The 20,638-nt window shown below is 34.1% G+C and overlaps 1 protein-coding gene across 1 annotated transcript; it reads left to right on the forward strand.

The window, feature by feature from the left end:
• LOC105170721 (homeobox-leucine zipper protein REVOLUTA) lies at positions 11,511–20,494 on the forward strand. The gene is made up of 18 exons (XM_011091610.2): positions 11,511–12,944; positions 13,265–13,424; positions 13,895–13,980; positions 14,086–14,176; positions 14,261–14,356; positions 14,464–14,577; positions 14,682–14,765; positions 15,205–15,360; positions 15,434–15,508; positions 15,782–15,888; positions 16,016–16,190; positions 16,743–16,931; positions 17,353–17,433; positions 17,533–17,667; positions 18,114–18,448; positions 19,044–19,149; positions 19,775–19,924; positions 20,086–20,494. The coding sequence occupies exons 1-18, from the start codon at positions 12,715–12,717 to the stop codon at positions 20,233–20,235; spliced, it is 2,520 nt and encodes an 839-aa protein (XP_011089912.1). The 5' UTR covers positions 11,511–12,714; the 3' UTR covers positions 20,236–20,494.

A 20,638-nucleotide genomic window follows, 5' to 3' on the forward strand; every position in this document is an offset into this window, starting at 1 on the left:
AATATTAGGGTAAATTGTATAAAAACTATGACCTTAGCAAAATTATACCCCTTGAGACTGATTGTAAGTACAAATATATTCTCTATTCGAAGATAAGATTTTATGGGTGTAGCCCTTAAGATAGATTACAACGACATCTTCTCAAAGGATGTACCTAAAATTGTTTAAAGAATAGGAACTGTTTGTATAACTAAATCTTATTTTAAAAAGTGTCAACACCTAAAATTTTTTAAAGAATAAGAAATGTTTGTATAACTAAATCTTATTTTAAAAAGTGTCAACTGTCATCTATCCTAAAAATTTTGTAAAAACTGAAAACTGATAAAAATGGCCTCCTGTCTCAGAATCCATGTTATCTTTCTCTTATGGTGATGTTCACTGACCTTATATTGGTAGCTATTTAACTGTTATTCCAGTGTAATAAGAGATAATTATGGACTTTTGTTGTAATAAAACTTAGATCAGCTTTGGATATGTTTAATTAATTAATAGTAAATATTATATTTGTCATATGTGATTAATAATTTTATTTAAATTTGTAATACAGAAATAGTTTGGAATAATGTTATATCTGTACTGGATACTTTGATATAATATGATATTTTTGAACATTTATAAAAAAATGTATCCGATTCTTTAAAAGGTGTTTTTGAACAGGAATTCATTTTGATTTGATATATGAACAAATCAGAGTCCAAACTAATAATTTAAAGGGATAATCCACTTTACTCCCCTCAATTATTTTTCAAGTTATAATATTTATCCCCAAATTAATAAATGTGATACTTATCCTTGTTGAGTTGGTTGCTTGCACAAAATGCTCTACGTGCCATATATAATAATTATATAGTTTTTAGTATTTTGCTCATTATGACATCATCAGAGGAGGCGTTCTCGTTAGAAAGTCGCAGTGATCAGGGCTGTGTGACTGTTTGTAGGAAATGTAGAGTTTTGTAAACTTGTATGATTAAGTATTAGGACTTGTACATGTTCAATGTCGAAAGGTTAAGAAAATTGATTTGATAAAAGGAGAGCCCAGGATTGAGGGTCTGAAGGAATATTAATTAATAAATCCTAAACATGAAATTAAATTTTTTTTTTTTTTTTTGTCTAATGATGTGAATAGACAATGATGCTCTAAAATTTCACCTGAAAACACCTTAAATCATTTTTTTCGATAATAGTACTTATGACTATCTCGATAAAATAAAAGATGCATATTTACAAACAGTTCAAAAATAAAATTATCACTCAATTACATAACATTTTCTATTACACACATCAACACAGAGCAAAAATTTAAAATCGATCGTAATAGAATATATTGATATATGTAAAATACAGATATCACACATTTATATATAATAATAATAATAATAAGACAAAATATTTAACATAATTATGCAACTCAAGATTTAGTTGAGCAAAGAGTGAACACCCCAACCACCGAGCTCTAAATTTTATTAATGCGTGGGTTGAATTTCTTATTTTAAAATTAAAGTTTTCATTTAGTATGGATGTGTTATGTATTACAAAATGAATTAAAATAAATAATAATATTTTTATATATAGAATGTGTATATATTAAATAAAATATAATAAATATCGGATTCATATATGGATTGAAACTTTAGGGTAAAAAGAAGAGGAGGAAAATTGGGGGAAAAGTGGTGGTTAATATGATGTGAGAATATTATGTTATCAAATGTGCTAAACAAGCAAAGGTAGGGAGAGACAGAGAGAGAGAAGTGGTGGGCCAAAGTCTCCACTCCCAACCCACCAAAGCAAAGTCTACTCACTCAAGCAAACAAATATTCTGGTGGGCCCAGACCCAGAGAGACAGACAGACATGCATGTAAGGGGGCCCACTTTGGAATTGAAGAATTGAATTGAAAAGGCAAAAGAGAGGGGGGATGGGAACTGGGAACCCTTCCCCCATCACCGCCACATCAATCCCAAAAGAGAAAACAAAAACACAAGACAGAGATATAGAGACAGAGTGGAGTAATATGTTAATGTTATTTGTTTGAAAATTTTCATTAAAAATGGTGGTAGGGTATTAATATTATTGAGTTTGAGCTCATCATGCACTTCAATCTTGTCTCTTTCTTGCCTCAATCTTTCTTCCTCAAACCTACAATTTTGATGACTTTACGTTCATCCACTTATAATACTTAATTTAGTCAAGATTGAGTTTAATTACTAAATGGATTGGTGGGATTATTAATAAAATTTTATTTTTATGTTGATGAAGCACCAATCGACATAGTCATTGACCTAAATTTAGGTTGCAAGTGAGGTGGCGATCTGAGCTGGATGGGGTCCAATGTCCATGTTGAACGGTCAATGGAGATGGAGTTCACTCTTGATCCTCAAATAGGAAGATGGGTTAGCCTGCAATACAACTCATTAGGCTTGTTGAGGTGACTCTAAACTAAAATTCCCCAACGCATAGGTTAAAGTTTGCGTAAGGTATGGAGTTGCAAATAAAATTCCAGTTTAATTATGCATAACTTGCTAAATGGGGTCAGTTGGTATTTATAGAAAAAGTCAATTGTCAGGGACTATATGAAGGTTGTATGTCCTCTTGATAGTCCTAAAGTGGTATAGACATCAACAACTATTATTTTGAGTTTTTAGGTCGATCTGTTGGGATCGTGTACGATCCGACCTAATTAAAAAATATATAAATTCTCATCATGTCTTGTTATTCTCTTATTCTTGAAGCGCAAAATCGTTAAATTAAGGATTTTAAAATTAGTGTCCTCTAATTTATGAGTGTTGTGACGCAAACTCACCAAAAACTTGAAGAAAACATTCGATCTTAATGGAAATTATTCAACACCTCAAAATTATAAAATAGGTTTCACTTTCATAGTTAAAAAAAAAAAAAATCAAGAAGTTAACAAAAGATAAGAAAATAACTTTTAAATTATGTTAGATACAAAATAAAAAAATAAATTATTCCCAACACTATAGACAAATACAATTTGAAAATTACGGTAAAACCACCGTCAAAAGAATAAATATAAAAATTTAATTCTTATTATTGTTAATTAGTATTTGACATTGTCTTAATTATTGTTAAAGTATTTGTCATAGTTCTTAACTATGACCAAAATATTGGTCGTGATTTTTAAATATGACTAATATTTTAGTCTCGCCACTTAAACAGCAACCAATAGTTGTTGTACAATTGTGATAAATTATTAATTTGTTGTTCACCCTACTTTTTTAATTTTAGTACGAGATTTGGTCATGATCAAAAAGTCATATTTCTTTGAATACCTTATTGATTCGATCTAGATCCTCATCAACTTAGAGCTAATCTAGTAATGATTTCACTATGACATGGTAATAATTTGAAGGGCAAAAGACAATTTTCGTCCCACAACTATAGGCCATTTTCGTTTTAGTCCCGTAAGTATCTAGGGTTTCAATTTGATCCCGTAAAACTGAAAAATTCGCAATTTCAGTCCAAATTTCGCCGGAAAATTTTGTGGGTCGCCGGAAAAGGTCACATGCGATGCATGTGACTTTTAAAATTGGGGGCTCGATCCTGATTGGCTGGAGAAGCTGATGTGGCGCATATGTGGAAATTAAAAAAAAAAAAAAAACGACTGAAAAATCGCCCGCCAGTCGCCGCCACCTTCTCTCTTCAATTCCGCCGCCGTTACTTGGAATTTCTGGCCACCACATATACCATTCGATTCCCCATATCAAGGAGAACAAAACCCCTCAACCAATTTTGAGATCCCACCACGACAGCGACTGGGCTTTGAAATTGACCGCCGCGGACAATTCCTGTCGATTCGCCGGCGACAGGACGACCCACGATCGCGGATTGGTACCATTGGATTCGTCTCCTCACTGCGGTTTTAATGGGACTAGTCTCATCCATTTTCATCAACTAGGTGCAAAGATCCATCGTTTTGAAAATTTCGATCGTCGTCCGCCGCGACTGCACCTTCCGCCGGCGTATTCTCCTTCGTCCGAACGAACCACCTGCTCGGAATACCATCATTGAACGCCTCTCGTTCTGGCGAATCTTTTGAGACCAGTCCCATCGATTTTGGTCACCTCTGTGCAAAGATTTGACGAAAGCCATCCTCCGCCTTTGCCGACGGTCGCGAGCTCGATTTTCGTCGTTTTTTTTTTTTAATTTCCACGTATGCGCCACATATGCGCCACATCAGCTTCTCCAGCCAATCAAGATCGAGCCCCCAATTTTAAAAGTCACATGCATCGCATGTGACTTTTTCCGACGACCCACAAAATTTTCCGGCGAAATTTGGACTGAAATTGCAAATTTTTCAGTTTTACGGGACCAAATTGAAACCCTAGATACTTACGGGACTAAAACGAAAATGGCCTATAGCTGTGGGACGAAAATTGTCTTTTGCCCTAATTTGAAATATGGATCTATGTGAGTATCTCAAGCTAGACAAGTAATGATTGGCCTGGATGCAGAATGTTAGGCTTGCTGGGGTGGCCTCCACTAAGACCCTCTTATGCTTAAATAAGTATTGAGGTCGAGATTATAAAAGTCGTAGAGTGGATTTGATATTAATAAAATAGTATACCTTGTGAAGTATACCAATTAGTATTTATAGAGGGTTAATTCTATTAAATTATACGGCGCCACATGTCACCTGAATAGCCATCAGATGAGCTTAAAACCAACGGTTGACAATCTAGATCGTTGGTCAGGTCAGGTGTTAAAAAAAAAACACAAACCTTTAAAGTGCTTAGGGTTTTATCATTAATGTTGGAACCACATCCACTGCTTTAGCTCAAGGAAAATACATCTCATGCAGTGGTTCTTGTTTGCGTATCTGCGACTGGTCAACTATTAGTTTCCGCTGCAAGTGTTTAAGAATGAAAACGAATAGGAGCTGTGATCTTAGCACTTAAATCATAGTAAGTTGTTCTCAAATAAACTCTTAGCCTTGAGGTTTGGATTGCAGCATATCTAATAGTCAACGAAAAGATAACAATTTTCAAGTCTAAAAGTATTTTATTCCTATCCGTTTCATCCAAGCCAATTGAATTAGTAACCGAAGCTAGAAAGGGAATAAAAATCCTAGCCGGTGTTCGAGAATCTCTAAGGCATATCCAAAACTGCCAAACAATCAAAGTATCATCGCATTCTTCACACGAATCAACTTGAACCATATTCAACATGTACTTATCCCAATAATGTAGCAGGTCTATTTAAATATCTGATCATTAGAAGATTAATAATCCACGTCATAACGGACAACTTAATCATTCAATAAATATGAAAACCCCAAAAATAGTAGACATATTATTTTACTGTATTTATATATTCGAGTGGTACCATATACCAAATAAACAATGGACTTTAACATATAAATCTAACTCGTAATTTAAATTTCTAATCAACCACGATGATAATCATACATAAATACCACATATATTTGTATAGCAACAATCAAGAATTACTTTTATTAAAAAGGAAAAAAAAAAACAAAAAAAGTTTGAGAAAGTGTTTTTGGTTATTTACCCACAAACAGAAGCTAGCGGAAGGAATTAACTTTGTGTCGACAATGATGCATACAAAATCATACCCTCCAACTACTTTTGATGGGGAGCATGAAATTAGGTTTGTCGATTGGCAGAAACAAGAAAAGTCAAACTCTGTTTTACTTTCATTGTTCAAGTATAGCACTCACTGCCATGTGTCGCCACCTCATTGGCACATCTCGCGTGGGAGAGACTGGTGAAATCTTTTTTCTTCTGACATTAATTACAGTTGAATACGAAATTTTTATGATATCGAATCCTAACAAAAGTGAGATTTTTCAATTTCAACGACAGCTCGTAGCTTTTCTTGCCTACTAATAATGTTGTAGTAAAGTAAAATTAACCACATTTAAATTTATGATTTAATGCAAAAAGGCTATGATTGAGGACTAAAAGGTGAAATACAAAAGTTGTCCAAGAATGATCATGTTACTAAGATTTTTTTTTTTTTCCATCTTTGATGGGGGCTAGGGCAGGAGATCATTTTCTTTTCTTTTAAAAAAAATAAACTATATTTTTATGATTGAGTTCACCAACCTTGTTTATTTATTTATTTTTTTATATAATGATAATGAAAATGGGTTTGTGACTGAAATTGAATTGTCGGTACACCTTAGTCCTTAATTTTTATCGAGGGAATAGCTTAAAATCAACAAAATATTTATAGCTCAAGACCTGAAAATGGTAAGATTTGTTGTATAGTTAGTACCAAGACTTGAAAATGGATTGAGAGGTTAACTACTATTAGAATTGGTCAGTCTCACATCTTACCTCAAATTTTTTATAATGGACGTAAATAATACTCATCAGATTTCAATAGCACCATAAAATATTAAAAGACGAGATAAATATTTTAAATTTTTTTGGGAACTAATTTGTAAAACAGACATTAGCACTCTGGTGCATTTAAATTAGTAATTCTTTTGATTGAGATTAAAGCAAGAATATATTAAGAATATGTGAAATCAGTAGGCTGAATAAAAGAATGGATAAAAAACAAACCGGTGCTGCTAAAAAACGAAGAGAATAGAAAGGTTGTGAGATGAGTTGACTAATTTGAATAATTCAAGTGATTACCTTCTTTGACTTGCCTGGACTCCTATTCATATCCACGAATTTTAGGAAAAGTCTAATTTCATCGGATTGTATGATCAAATTGTACGCCACATCAATCAAACCTCATAAATTAAAAATAATATTGTTATTTCTAGATATTTTATAAGATATTAATATGTTAGAAAAAATATAAATTATTTTCTAATTATATGAATTAAGTAAAAATCAAATTAATTAAAAATATTATCCCGGGGTGGGCCTTAGACAAAATTTGAGACCTGTCAAGAATTCTGCCAAGTTGATAAAAATCAAAATTCATCTTCAAACGGAAATTCAACAAAATGAAGCAGGTATTATATATCTCACATCTATTATGCTTGTTACTTCAATTCAGATATATCATGTGGACGTCAATGAATTGGATCATAAAGCCTACCGCATCACATAACTCACCTTCTTTTACAATTAAAATTATGGAGTCAGGAACTTAGGGAATAAATTATTTCTATTCCTAATAATAATAATAATAAAATAAAACAATGATTGCTCCTCTAAAGTCGTTGTTTAGATTATTGTTAATCCCATCTGAAAACGCTTTTTCGTCATTGCTTCTGATGCAATACCATACAAAAGATAAGTAATGTCGTTATGCATTAAATTATTCATAAAGTAGAAAATAATCATTTCTTTATCGTATTAATTAATAATAATAATTAAACCACCCTAATTACATAATTAATTTAGCTGTTTTGTGGTTGGACAATTTTTAATTGTGAACTAATCACATAAATTAAGTGTTAATTTATTTGTAATTAATTTGGCCTACGTAGTAAATATTTATTTTTTAGTAATTAATGATTGATTCTTAGTTTCAAATTATGAGATTGAGATTAAAAAAAATTATATATACCGAATGTAAAACTATCAAACAATGATCATATAAATTCACACTATTGAGATTAATACGATAACTGTTGAATTTATGAGGTTGTAATAGAATTTGTTTTTTATATGAGACTGCAAAAATAACAAACAATACAAATCTAAGTCATATCAGCATAATTCGACTATTATGTATATAAAAAAAATCACGTTATTTGTTATATTTTCTTGAAAGAACACTTTGGTACCTAAGGGTATATATTCGATCAATGTTCTTGTGCGAGATGTTATTCTCTTTGATTTTATATGAACTTTACGATTTTATTTTGAAAATGCGTCTTACTAGAAATATGAGGTTTTGAAATTTATAATGCACTAAAGTTTCTTGTTTGCAATCAATGTAGAACATTTGTCTATATCATCAGCTCCTCAGATGAAGGATTTGGGATGAGCAATGGCCTCATTCTTACATATGGTGACAAATGATGTACCTTGCAATTGGATTGGTACCCCATTTTGTAAAGTATTCTTAATTCTGATTTTGTATGAGTTTCATGATATATATTTTTTTTAAAAAAAAACATCTTATTAGAAAATAAAAATTTTGAATCTTATAAGCCACTTAAACTGTTGTCAAAGCTTGCTAACATCTTCAATATTAAAATAAAATATTTAAAATGAAAAATCCATTGATTCGGATCTGATGTGATGAGAATACGTTTGATGCCCCCAAAAATAAAAAATGTTGTTCTTGGGAGATGGCTCGTGGGAAGCACGTGAGGGCCTCTTTTTACGCATGCCAAATGCATGTGAAGAAAATGCATTACCATGAAATAATCCATTTTCATTTAAGATATTTGAGGATATGTGTGTCGTGTTGGTTCGTACAAAATAAAGCATGCACCAGCGTTGCACATTATCAAATCCCTACCACCGAAGGCTACTTTGCGCCCATGGCCATGGTCTGTGCCGGAAAGCTATTTTGATTTGTTTAAGCTCCACTAACATGCGCACTTGCCTTTTCCTTTTTGATTTGTTTGGTCCGGAATTTAGGAACCGGCTCCACCCTAGCATTTCTTATTCTTTCCAGTGGGTCCCCCCTCCTCTTTTTATTTATTTTTAATTAATAATATTTTTCTTTTTAGATATTCCTTCTAAAAGATTTTTTTTGTAAATAAGATAACATATATATTTTTTTTATTTATGTTATTATTTAATGATTTAAAGTTTATTAGTATCGTATCACTTTATTATATTATAAAAATAAAATTGTATTTTTAAAATAAAATTATTTCTCCCATTTAATTGAATTCGACGATATCACTTAAATTTTATTTTATCGATATTTGTTCAAAATGAGTTATTATCGTATAGTGGATGAAAGAGTCGTTTTCGAAAAAAAGGAGGGGAGGACGGGGTTTGTTTTAAATAATAGAGGATTTTATTTTAGGATTATTGCAAAAAGGAAAAATAAAGTAATATTTGCAAAAGAGGAAATAAGATTTGTTTTAGGGTACAAGGGTCCAATAAATTATATATTATACAATTATTCACTTCAAAATAGGTTTGATGGAACACTCTAGCGCTTCAAGAATTCGTCCTATTTTCATCATTTTTCAATTATGGTAAGATGCCATCATTTTCTTTTTTGTTTATATAATTAATAATCCACCAATATACTAATATATAATTAATAATTAATATATTTCTTAATAAATTCTAAATTATAAATAACAACAAAATAATAAATATAAAAAGAATTACATATTTATCGAAATAAATGCTCACCCCATCAAATGAAAAAAAATTCATAAATTGTGACCTTAATCATTAAACTAAAACCTCATCGATCATTAACCATGGGCCTATATAGTTAGTCATTTCTCGATTCAAGATAGAGATTAATCTTATTTATTTTAAATATTTATTGTTCATTTGCCAAGAAAATTTGATTTTGTCAGTGAAGTTATTATTCTACTTTAAGAGTAATTATTGATTAATCATAAATATTTGATATTAATGCTTAATACATATTAATTGTAATCCGGACACGGGAGTATCTTTTGAGTTTGAACCCAAGCTTAAAAATAGTGTTCAAAATTTAGTTTGTGAAATTTAAGGAATTAAAATCAAATGAATTTTTTATCAAAACGCAAGTGAATATCAAAGTGCCTGTTTGGTGTGCAGATGAGTTGATCAAACTTGCATCTGGAGTGCAAATATAACTTTTGTGCAGTTTTGCCCCATTTTAAATAACCATTTTTGGAATTAAATTTTATCAAAATTATATATTAGTAAAAATTATAATTTGTAACTTTTAATCCAACTGCATATTTTTCAGTAAATTACCCATTTTGATGTGAAACATAGTAATTAATTCATATAAATAAGTCTCAAGTCGTTAGGTTCCAATAAAATGTGTCTCAACAGATTCTGTTTAACTTTTGTGAATCTGTCAAGGTTCAAGTTTTCTGGACCCATCCCAAATCTGAACCCGAACACAAATATTATTTAAAATAATGGATGATATTTGTATTTGAATGGTTAATAATATATTTTGCTTATCTGTCATACACTATGAAATAAATACTTAAGCATATGATAATTAGATTTTAAAAAAACAACCACAAAAACTAAGATGACATAATCGATGGGGAATTATTTGTTCACATGCAAGGTGCGTAGGAGTCTTGTTGTTTTGATTTGATGATGAGGGAGAGGACAATGGTGGGCTTGGGCATTAAATGACTTTACCACGAAAAGCAAAATATACTTTCAATTAGTTAAGAAGCAAACAAAGGTTGAGAGGTAATAGACATTGAAATTGAGCAAAACATTAACCAATAATGTAATGATTGTGTTAGGAGTACACCAACAATTTAGCCTGTCCTAATTATGTCATTTTTTTTTTGTAAAAAAGTAAGACCAATTACACCACAATATTTGACATTCTTAAACATGATTTAGACTTGACATTGACAAAAGAAATAAATTTGTTGTGGAGGTTTGAAAAGCATCCTACCAATCAAAATCTTGCCCTAAATTCCCTCCACGTTTTATCAAAATTACAAAAACTACCATCTACTTTTCCTTAATTAACTAAAAACTAATGACATGGGTATCTTATAAATTTTTATTAAAATAAAGGGTATCACCCAAAGTCCGTTAAATATTTCCTTTTAACCCCTTTAAGTGTCAGTTTTAAAATTTAGATACAATTTGTATTTGAATAAATTGTTGTCTGTTGGTTGAATTCTAAAATGCCTTTGATGGGTTTGATTCGAGGGAAACTTTCACATCTATTAATTTGCAAGTTCAAACTATATTAATTTGTCTGTCAGCAGATGATTTTTATCACTCATGATGTAGAATCTATCGCCCTATTCATAATAGACGTACGGAGACCACTGATGACATATCATTAGAAACTTTAGTTCAAATTGTATTTGATGAATTCGGAAACAAATCATATAACAAGTATAATACATGTGTCGTGTAATCGATGTGCAGTTTAAAAATAATAATTGATTATACAACAATTGCTTGCATGTAATAACATTTACGGTATAATTAATCAATTAATCGCAATAATTGTTGATTATTAGCCATTAAATAATCTTTCGAGTTCTTCATTAACATTAAGAATGAGTTCATTTATGAAATATAACTATAATCTGCATTTAAATATCTCAAAAGTCATAATCAATAAACTAAACTTTTTTATAATATGATTTTCAGCCAAAACATTTAAGATAAAAATCAATGCATGGTATAACTAAAGTGCATTTAGTAGAATTTTTAAATATTGTTTGCCATAAAATTAAAACTACCATAAATTTTGTGTATAATTATTTATAGTCGGATACACATTGGATGAATTAAAAATACCATGTTCTGTTTACTTTGAATTATATATTTTTTTAAATGAATTAAGTAAGATAATGAAATATTGGTCATAAAAAGAAAAAGAAAAAGAAGAATAAAGTATTTACATTATATTACATACTAAAATAAAGAGAGAGAGAGAGAGAGAGAGGATTCGGGGGAGGAGGCAGGCAGCTGTGTAGGCACAGTAACAGCTGCAGCAGCCAACTGCTGCATAAAATAAAACCACTTCTGCTCTTTTCGATTTCGGAGCACACATCTCTCTCTTTCTCTCTCCTCTGTTCACCTCCGGCCTCAAACTGCACACTCTGATCACCATCTTTACCTCTCTCTCCCCTCTCTCTCTGTATCTTGAAATTCTTCTTTTCCCTCGGTGTTTCTCGTCACCTTTCTTTTTATTTTTGCGCACTAGGGGAAACAACCATAGTTGACATGTTTCTGGTTTCATTCTCTCCTTTTCTTTACTTTTCTGTCAGATCTTCCAAGAGCCGTGTCGTGGTGCCTTGAGGAACCAGCGGCTCTCTTCTTCCTCTTGTTCTTTGTAGAGAGAAAGATAAAAGAGAGCCTCCCCCTTTACATTTATATATTGCAAAGGCCTCTGTGGAACTTAGCGCTTTCTGCCCTTCAATTTGCTCACCCTTTTGTCCAAGCTGTTCTTCCTTGATAATTTAGGCCACATGAAGAGAGCTTCACGCTGGGGGTTCGGAATTATTGCAGGCAGGCCAAAAAAGTTAATTTTACAGAGTAATTTCCAGTAGTGAGGAAAAGGCTGAGCGATTCCACAGTAACCAGCGTGATAAAAGCACATGTTTTGTTTGAAAATCAGGGGGTTTTTGCGTGGCAAAAGTAGCTGACTTCACCTTACATCGGGTTTGGAGCTTTTAGTGTGAATAACAACAATAGTAATTGAAAGAGGGTGACTGCTTCTGTTCCAAGTGCTGCTGACGGCGAAGGGTGGTTTCTTGTGTGAACAAAGAGAAGGAAAAGAAACAGATTCTTTTGTCAGTTTGCGTGTAGTTTATACGCATAAGGCTGCTTAGCTTTGTTGGGCTGTTACCTTTGTTCATAAGGTAAGTGGTAGAAGTGTGTTTCTCAGCCATCTAAAAGCCCCAAGAATCTTCTGCCTCAATCCAGAGCGTGTATCTTTGTCCTTCTGATATCACTTGGATTATTATCATTATTGACCAATAAATAAACCAAGAAAATCAATCTCTGCGTCAGAGAATCTTTCTCAGCTCTCTAGTGGGACTCTACAGAATCAGTTCTTGAAGATTTGCATTATTGGCGAGGTTTGAGCTTGTTTCTCTCTAAGGGGTTACAGAATATTTTAAGGTTTGGGGAAAAATGGCTATGGTGGCACAGCATCACAGAGAAAATAGTAGCGGGAGCATAAATAAGCATCTTGATTCTGGAAAGTATGTCCGGTACACTGCCGAGCAGGTGGAGGCTTTGGAGAGAGTCTATGCCGAGTGCCCAAAGCCCAGTTCTTTACGCCGGCAGCAGCTGATCCGAGAATGCCCTATTCTTTCCAACATTGAGCCAAAACAGATAAAAGTCTGGTTCCAAAACCGCAGGTTATATATCAAATTCTAAAGGGCTGCCAGTCTTTTAATTTTGTTTTCTTTTCGTATAATCATTCTTGGATTTAGTCTTGTGATTATTAACTTGATTCATGTGCATCTTGTCAACATTTCTACCATTGGTGTTTGAAGATTTAGTACAGAATTTAGGGTATGATGTCTTTATCTAGAGTTGGCTGGTTTTTAAGATTCTTGAACCTTAGCTGAAATTAGTCTTGGTCACTTGGGTGGATTTGAGTCAAAATAACTAGATAAAAAGTGGGTGTTCTAGTTTGATGAAGGCTTGAGAATTAGCTGTAAATTAATGAATGCAGGTGTCGAGAAAAGCAGCGTAAAGAATCTGTTAGACTTCAGAGTGTGAACAGAAAATTAACTGCCATGAACAAGCTGCTGATGGAGGAAAATGATCGCCTCCAGAAGCAGGTGTCTCAGCTCGTATGTGAGAACGGTTACATGCGACAACAGTTGCAAAGTGTATGTAATTATCCTGACCCTCTTCTGTTGCTCATTTGTTTTTGGTTTACATATTTGCTCTAGATAAGTGCAATTTGATCTAATATCATGACCTCTATAAGTTGTTCTACTGTGGGGCATCCTTCAGCAAATGTTGGGTGAACCTATGCATCATCAGAAATGATCTTTTCTTATTTTCTGGTGGCTTAGTATAATAGATCTTTACTGCCTTTTGACAATAGAATTATTTGGCACATATAGGACAAATATATGATTATGAATTGCAAAACTAGTTGTTTTGTTCTATTGATTCTTAGTCTATGCTTTTGTTGTTGTGAATTCCGTTTTCGATGATAACATGTATGCTGTTGAATACTTCTCCATTTTTTACTGCGCCATAATATGATTACCACTGTGAGTTTCTGGTAATCTGCCATTTCACTTCTAGAATCTAGCTTTCTATATCTTATTCTATTTGGAAATTTCTCCAGGCATCTGCTCCGGCCACTGATGCAAGTTGTGAGTCGGCAGTCACGACTCCTCAGCATTCTCTCAGGGATGCTAACAACCCTGCTGGGTACTTATTCTGATTCATCTTCTCTTTGTCCTTGTATTCGTATGCACCTAATTTTGTGAACATAGTCAGTGTTTTTACTTCGATTTTGGTGCATGCTTTTGGCAGACTCCTCTCAATTGCAGAGGAGACCTTGGCAGAGTTCCTTTCTAAGGCTACAGGAACTGCTGTTGATTGGGTCCAGATGCCTGGGATGAAGGTTAGAGTCATCTAAAATGTTTTTATCTGACACTTCTGCAGTTCTTCCAACTCTAAACATTCTGACTTTTGGTTTCGCTGTTAGCCTGGTCCGGATTCGGTTGGGATCTTTGCCATTTCACAAAGTTGTAGTGGAGTGGCAGCTCGAGCTTGCGGTCTTGTTAGTTTAGAACCTACAAAGGTAAGCGAAACCATTAGTTCCAAATGTTTCTCCACATGACCTTGCCACTAGATCTCTTAAGTTCCAAATATTAGTTGTTTTCTCTGAAGAGTGTTCAAATATTACAGATTGCTGAGATCCTTAAAGATCGTCCATCTTGGTTCCGTGACTGTCGGAGCCTTGAGGTTTTCACTATGTTCCCTGCTGGAAATGGAGGAACCATTGAACTGTTGTATACACAGGTTGACTATGTGATACATCATTATTATTATTATTTTTATTATTATTATTATGTTTTGTATGAGATTCCATATTGGAGAAATGAACAATCTATTACTGGTCTCAGACATATGCACCAACTACTCTGGCTCCTGCTCGTGATTTCTGGACTCTAAGATACACAACAACCTTGGAGAACGGCAGTCTTGTGGTATACATATCTTTGCTATTGCTTGTTTGTTGTGTGCATTCTGGTGGTGATATTATCTAATCATTGTGCCAAGTACATGCTAATTTCATACTTCTTCTTAGGTGGTTTAATTTAAAGGCCTGTCTGTGTGAGCATGATGTGTGAATTCTTGAAAAAATTAAGGTGCTTGATTCTTGGGATTGTGCCTTCATTTCATGCCCCCATTTATCGTCATTTTGGTCTTGCTAGTGATGGAAAATTGTCCTATTATTATTTCCAGTTTTAAGGATCCAAGTGCTATCTACCTAATAATGAGTTTTACTATTATGCTCCTTGCTTGCTATTAAAATCTCTGACTTCCATCATAACTGAATACTCATATTGACTTTGGAGCCCAATGTATTTCGTTGTCATTGTTGTTAAATATGATTTTGAAATTTCTCTTCTTCAATCCATGGAGGTATGTGAGCGTTCGCTTTCTGGTACTGGTGCTGGCCCAAGTGCAGCTGCAGCATCACAGTTTGTTAGAGCTGAGATACTTCCGTCTGGATATTTGATTCGGCCATGTGAGGGTGGAGGGTCAATTATACACATTGTAGACCACCTTAATCTACAGGTATTTCAGTTGCGCAATGAGCTCACAATTTCCTTTAGATGGCTATAACTTTACTAAAAAAATCACTGCACAGGCGTGGAGCGTGCCAGAGGTGTTGCGGCCGCTTTATGAATCGTCAAAAGTTGTGGCCCAGAAAATGACGATTGGAGTGAGTTCTGTACATAGAACTTTCATATTTCATGGATTACTGGTTTTCGACTGTATACTTTGATTGCTTATGGATTGGACGTAGAATTCTGTTCTTATAAATAAATTCTGATTGCGCGATTATAATCGAGCAATTGAAGAATGCTTTACCTTTGCTCTTTGTCTTATTTAGTGTCATCCAAGATACACAACAGTTTGATTTGTGATGTGTTCCTTCAATGTCATTGACTTGGCGAATTACTTATTTCTTTTGCCCCGGATGCTTCTTATACAGGCACTAAGATATATTCGGCAGATAGCCCAGGAGACAAGTGGGGAAGTAGTATACGGTCTTGGCAGGCAACCAGCTGTTCTACGCACATTCAGCCAGAGGTTAAGCAGGTAACTTGTATTTTTTTGACTAAACACCTAAGCATATTGAATATAGTTACACAATTTATATACATCTTGTGCTTACAGCATGAAAACGTGTCAACATTGTTGATAATTTGGTGTTTCTTCCTTACAGAGGCTTTAATGACGCTATTAACGGTTTCAATGATGACGGGTGGTCATTATTGAACTGTGATGGTGCTGAAGATGTTATAGTTGCCATAAATTCAGCCAAGAACCTGACCACTGGATCAAGTGCTCTTTCTTTGCTTGGAGGTGTTCTCTGTGCAAAAGCGTCTATGCTACTTCAGGTGCTCCTGATATATTATGAAATAGCTATGCTTACTGCTTAGCATTTTTTTCATTTATCTCTTTATCTGCATAGAGATTTCTTCCTCATTTTTCTTTTTGATTTTTCACTTAGTTCAACTATTTTTGGTTTCATTATGTAATTAATCTAAGCTCTTAGCAAGACCATCTACAAGTAACTTGTGATTTTTTGTTTTAATTTCCTCCTTGACAAAGTGATATTTGGAGCATTCTTTTCATGTATTCTTCTTCTTCATGCCAGAACTTGAGGGTGCTAATGGCAACGAGATGCTAACAGTAGCTCTAAGACTCATTTTGTGCATTTGTGAAGATTAACTGGGAAGTTGGAGGATTAACAATAATTGTAGCATTGACTGCATGTTAAGTTAATTTGTTGATGGTCATTTAAACTTCCTGTAAGCTTGAATGAAGAGCTCTACCACTATCCATCACCATTTAATATGTTATAATATATTGCATCAGGATGGCTGCAACAAGCAGTCATGCACTTATGGGACTAACCTATGCCCTTTGTTTATGCTCTTTCCTACCAGAATGTTCCTCCAGCAGTCCTGGTTCGCTTCTTAAGGGAGCACCGATCGGAATGGGCAGACTTCAATGTCGATGCATATGCTGCTGTATCTTTGAAGGCAAGCACATATGCATATCCAGGAATGAGACCGATGAGATTCACTGGTAGCCAAATAATTATGCCACTAGGTCATACAATTGAACACGAAGAGGTATATGGGTTTTTCTTTTTTCCCCCATTTGATAATTTCTTTACTATTCAATAGGAAATTGCAAGACAAACTGTGATTGCAAAAATAAGAAGGAAAAACAAACACAAGAAAACAAAATATTACATGGTTTAGATAATGTTCTTAAGTCCACAATTTGCTCAAAGCTGATATGAGGATAGAATTTGCATTTTCAGATAATTAGTTTCATAAAGGCCTTGAATTAAATTTCCCAGTTTCGTCTTGTTTGGTAATATTTCCATTAACGAGTAGACTTTCATTTTGATCTTGATGTATAATTTTACTTGAATCAAACAAAACTGAGCTTGATTTTATGTTGTTCGATCATATGGAACATTATGGACATTCCTAGCCTCAAATTCTCCTAACCCGTTTCTTTTATCCTTTTTTTTTTGGCATCCAGATGCTTGAAGTTATTCGTTTGGAAGGACACTCGCTTAGTCATGAGGATGCTTTTGGATCCAGGGACATTCATCTTCTACAGGTACTTTCTTTTGTATCTTGCTCTGACGAAAATGGATCTGAAATTTTTACATTTGAAAAATAAATAAATTTGCACTTTGTGACTGATCTTTATTTACAGATGTGCAGCGGAGTTGATGAGAATGCAGTGGGGGCCTGCTCAGAGCTTGTCTTTGCACCAATCGATGAGATGTTCCCAGATGATGCACCGCTGCTGCCATCTGGTTTTCGCATAATACCACTTGATTCAAAACCAGTTGAGTCCAAGCATTATCCACTTGATTTATCCATTTTTTACTTTTTTCTGGTTATGTTTTAGGATTGGGTTTAATAATTCTCTGGCGAATCTGCCAGACTTGAACCCTTTACTTTATATTTGGCTTAGTTTAAATATAAGTTTCTGCATAACTAAAATTTCTTCATAATTGCTCAATCTTTGAGGATAGGGCAAGTTTTCTTGCCAGGTAAAAGGAACAAAAATGCTGCACTTGCTACTAAATTTGTCAGTAATTTATGTCTGAAATCCTTGCCTTTCCTCAAGCCTCTGAACAATCTTAGCAGGAAGACATTTCATAAGCTTTCTTTTAAGCACTTGATGAGGCAAGAGTAAAATGTTCATTATTTTCCTGTGTGCCCATGAGAACTAATAGTTGAACATTGTGGAATAATCATTATGCTTCTAACTGCTGATCACTCTGACAGGGTGATTCACAAGATGTATTGACTTCACATAAAACACTAGATTTGGCATCGAGTCTTGAAGTTGGCCCCGCTACCAGCCATTCTGCTGAAAATGCATCGACATCTTACAATGCCCGATCGGTATTGACTATTGCTTTCCAATTCCCATTTGAGAGCAATTTGCAGGACAATGTTGCTACAATGGCACGCCAGTATGTCCGTAGTGTGGTTTCCTCCGTCCAGAGGGTTGCCATGGCCATAACTCCATCTGGATTAAGCCCTACAGTGGAGCCAAAGCTATCTCCAGGTTCTCCAGAAGCTCTAACGCTTGCACATTGGATCTGCCAGAGCTATAGGTATGTTACTAACTCAATCTTATGATTCTGACTTGCTAGTGGTCTCAGCCTGGATGAAATTTCTGCATATTCCTGAAAACTCAAATTGTTCATTTCCTACTGCTTTTCACATTCATGCCAAGACCCCCTCACAGCCCACTCCATGTGGCACTAAGATGTGGAAAGTTAATTTGACTATTGGATACTAACTCAACATCAATCAATAAAACACATTCGAGTGCGGTTCATTAGACATAGCAAACCAAGCTTGAGTGTAGTTTTTGTTCAATAGGTTTTGAGTCTTAGCTCAAGCCAACTCAGATAGTAAAATAATGATAAAATGTGAAAAAAATAATAATAATTCAGTTTGATTAGTTTCAGCTTAATTAGAGCTCGTTTGAATTGGATTGATTAATAACAAATCAAGCTCAAATGTAGTTTATTATGCTTGATAAAAATTAAAAGAAGTTTGAAGAGTAATTTTTGGCTTGACTAAATTTGTCTACACCCTTAGTTGGCATGTGCGCACGCACGCGGAAACCAAATGATAGAGAAGTGGTCCAAACCCACCTCAAATGGTTATTTTTCGTTTTGAGACTTCTTTTCTTCTTTGCAGCTACCATTTGGGAACGGAGTTGCTAAGAGCTGACTCTACGAGTGGTGAATCAGTATTAAAAGCACTTTGGCTTCACCAAGATGCCATCTTATGCTGCTCGTTAAAGGTATGCATGGTTCTGAATCATTTATATCCAGTTTCTTTTCTCATGCTGCTTCTATAGTGAGTGGACTTCTTTCCACCTGCTGATGCCTAACATGCATGCTATGTTGCATGGATACGGATGTGGATACAAATATGGTACAACATGGATATGGCTACACAGTATATATGCAAAACTTAGGATATAGTACGCTTGAAGACGTCAAATAAAATAAATAATACAAAATCATATTTTAAATTATGGACTACATGCACATCAGATGTATTAATAAATTGCAATATGATTTAGAATATATTGCGTAATAAATCATTCATAATAAAACTCATGATATCTTTACTTTCTATATTTTTGTTCCACACAATTCGTATTTTAATAGTGTTAAACACATGTAATGTATGTGGAGAAAGTGTCGAATATGGGTTTGGTTAAATACTTCTTTTTGTTAATATCTTGGATGCATTCTGAGAATCAGATATGTAATACAAGCAGTACTCCGGAGTATTCTGTCATTCCCTTTTAAAAATATCTGTGCATCATAGCATATATATATCTGTACGGATGATTGGAATGTTTTCCCTGGTAGTCAGGGTCTTCATTGAACTGTTGATTCTCCTTGTGGCATTATCAGGCTCTGCCAGTTTTTATATTCGCAAATCAGGCTGGGCTGGACATGCTGGAGACTACTCTGGTTGCCCTACAAGACATTACGATAGATAAGATATTTGATGATTCCGGACGCAAGGCATTGTTTTCAGAATTTGCTAAAATTATGGAACAGGTAGTTTTGAGTTTGTTATGCCAGCACTAGTGATATGCTCGAGCTTTCTTCTCAATCCACATTATCTATTTTAACGTGTGATTCTGGTTTCTATATAGTTGTATGTAATAAAAAATACAATAATCTTTTTCACATCTGATGCAACAAGTCTGCATTTGCAGGGATTTGCTTACCTGCCTGGTGGTATCTGTATGTCGACAATGGGCCGTCACATCTCTTATGAACAAGCCATTGTGTGGAAAGTCTTTGCAGCTGAAGAGAACAGTGTCCACTGCCTCGCATTCGCTTTTGTGAATTGGTCCTTTGTTTGAATGTCACAGATCAATTCTTGGAGTTATTCCTTGGACGAAATTGTGTTAGGTGGACATCCACATGAAGGATTCCAGAGACGAGATGGAATATAGAGGAGGAATCATAGAGTTTTGTTATGCTTGAAACTTTCACGGGTTTGCATTTTTTGTTAATTTACTAATAGTTTCTCACATGTGTTCTAAAATTTTGATCCTCCTATGTAAATTCTTCTGCTGTAATCTTCTTGATCTATTGAAGAAATTCACTCTATTGAAGAAATTGCAGTTCCTGTTCTTCTTCCCTTAATCTTGTACTGTGTTGGATAATATGACACTTGACATAGACCGTTGTGATTTTTTCAGGATTCAGAGTCCAAATATTGTGTGAATGGACGAATGACAAACTACTATCATTTGTCAGCTA

This window comes from Sesamum indicum, linkage group LG9 (genome assembly GCF_000512975.1).
Source record: "Sesamum indicum cultivar Zhongzhi No. 13 linkage group LG9, S_indicum_v1.0, whole genome shotgun sequence".
Lineage (NCBI taxonomy): Eukaryota > Viridiplantae > Streptophyta > Magnoliopsida > Lamiales > Pedaliaceae > Sesamum > Sesamum indicum.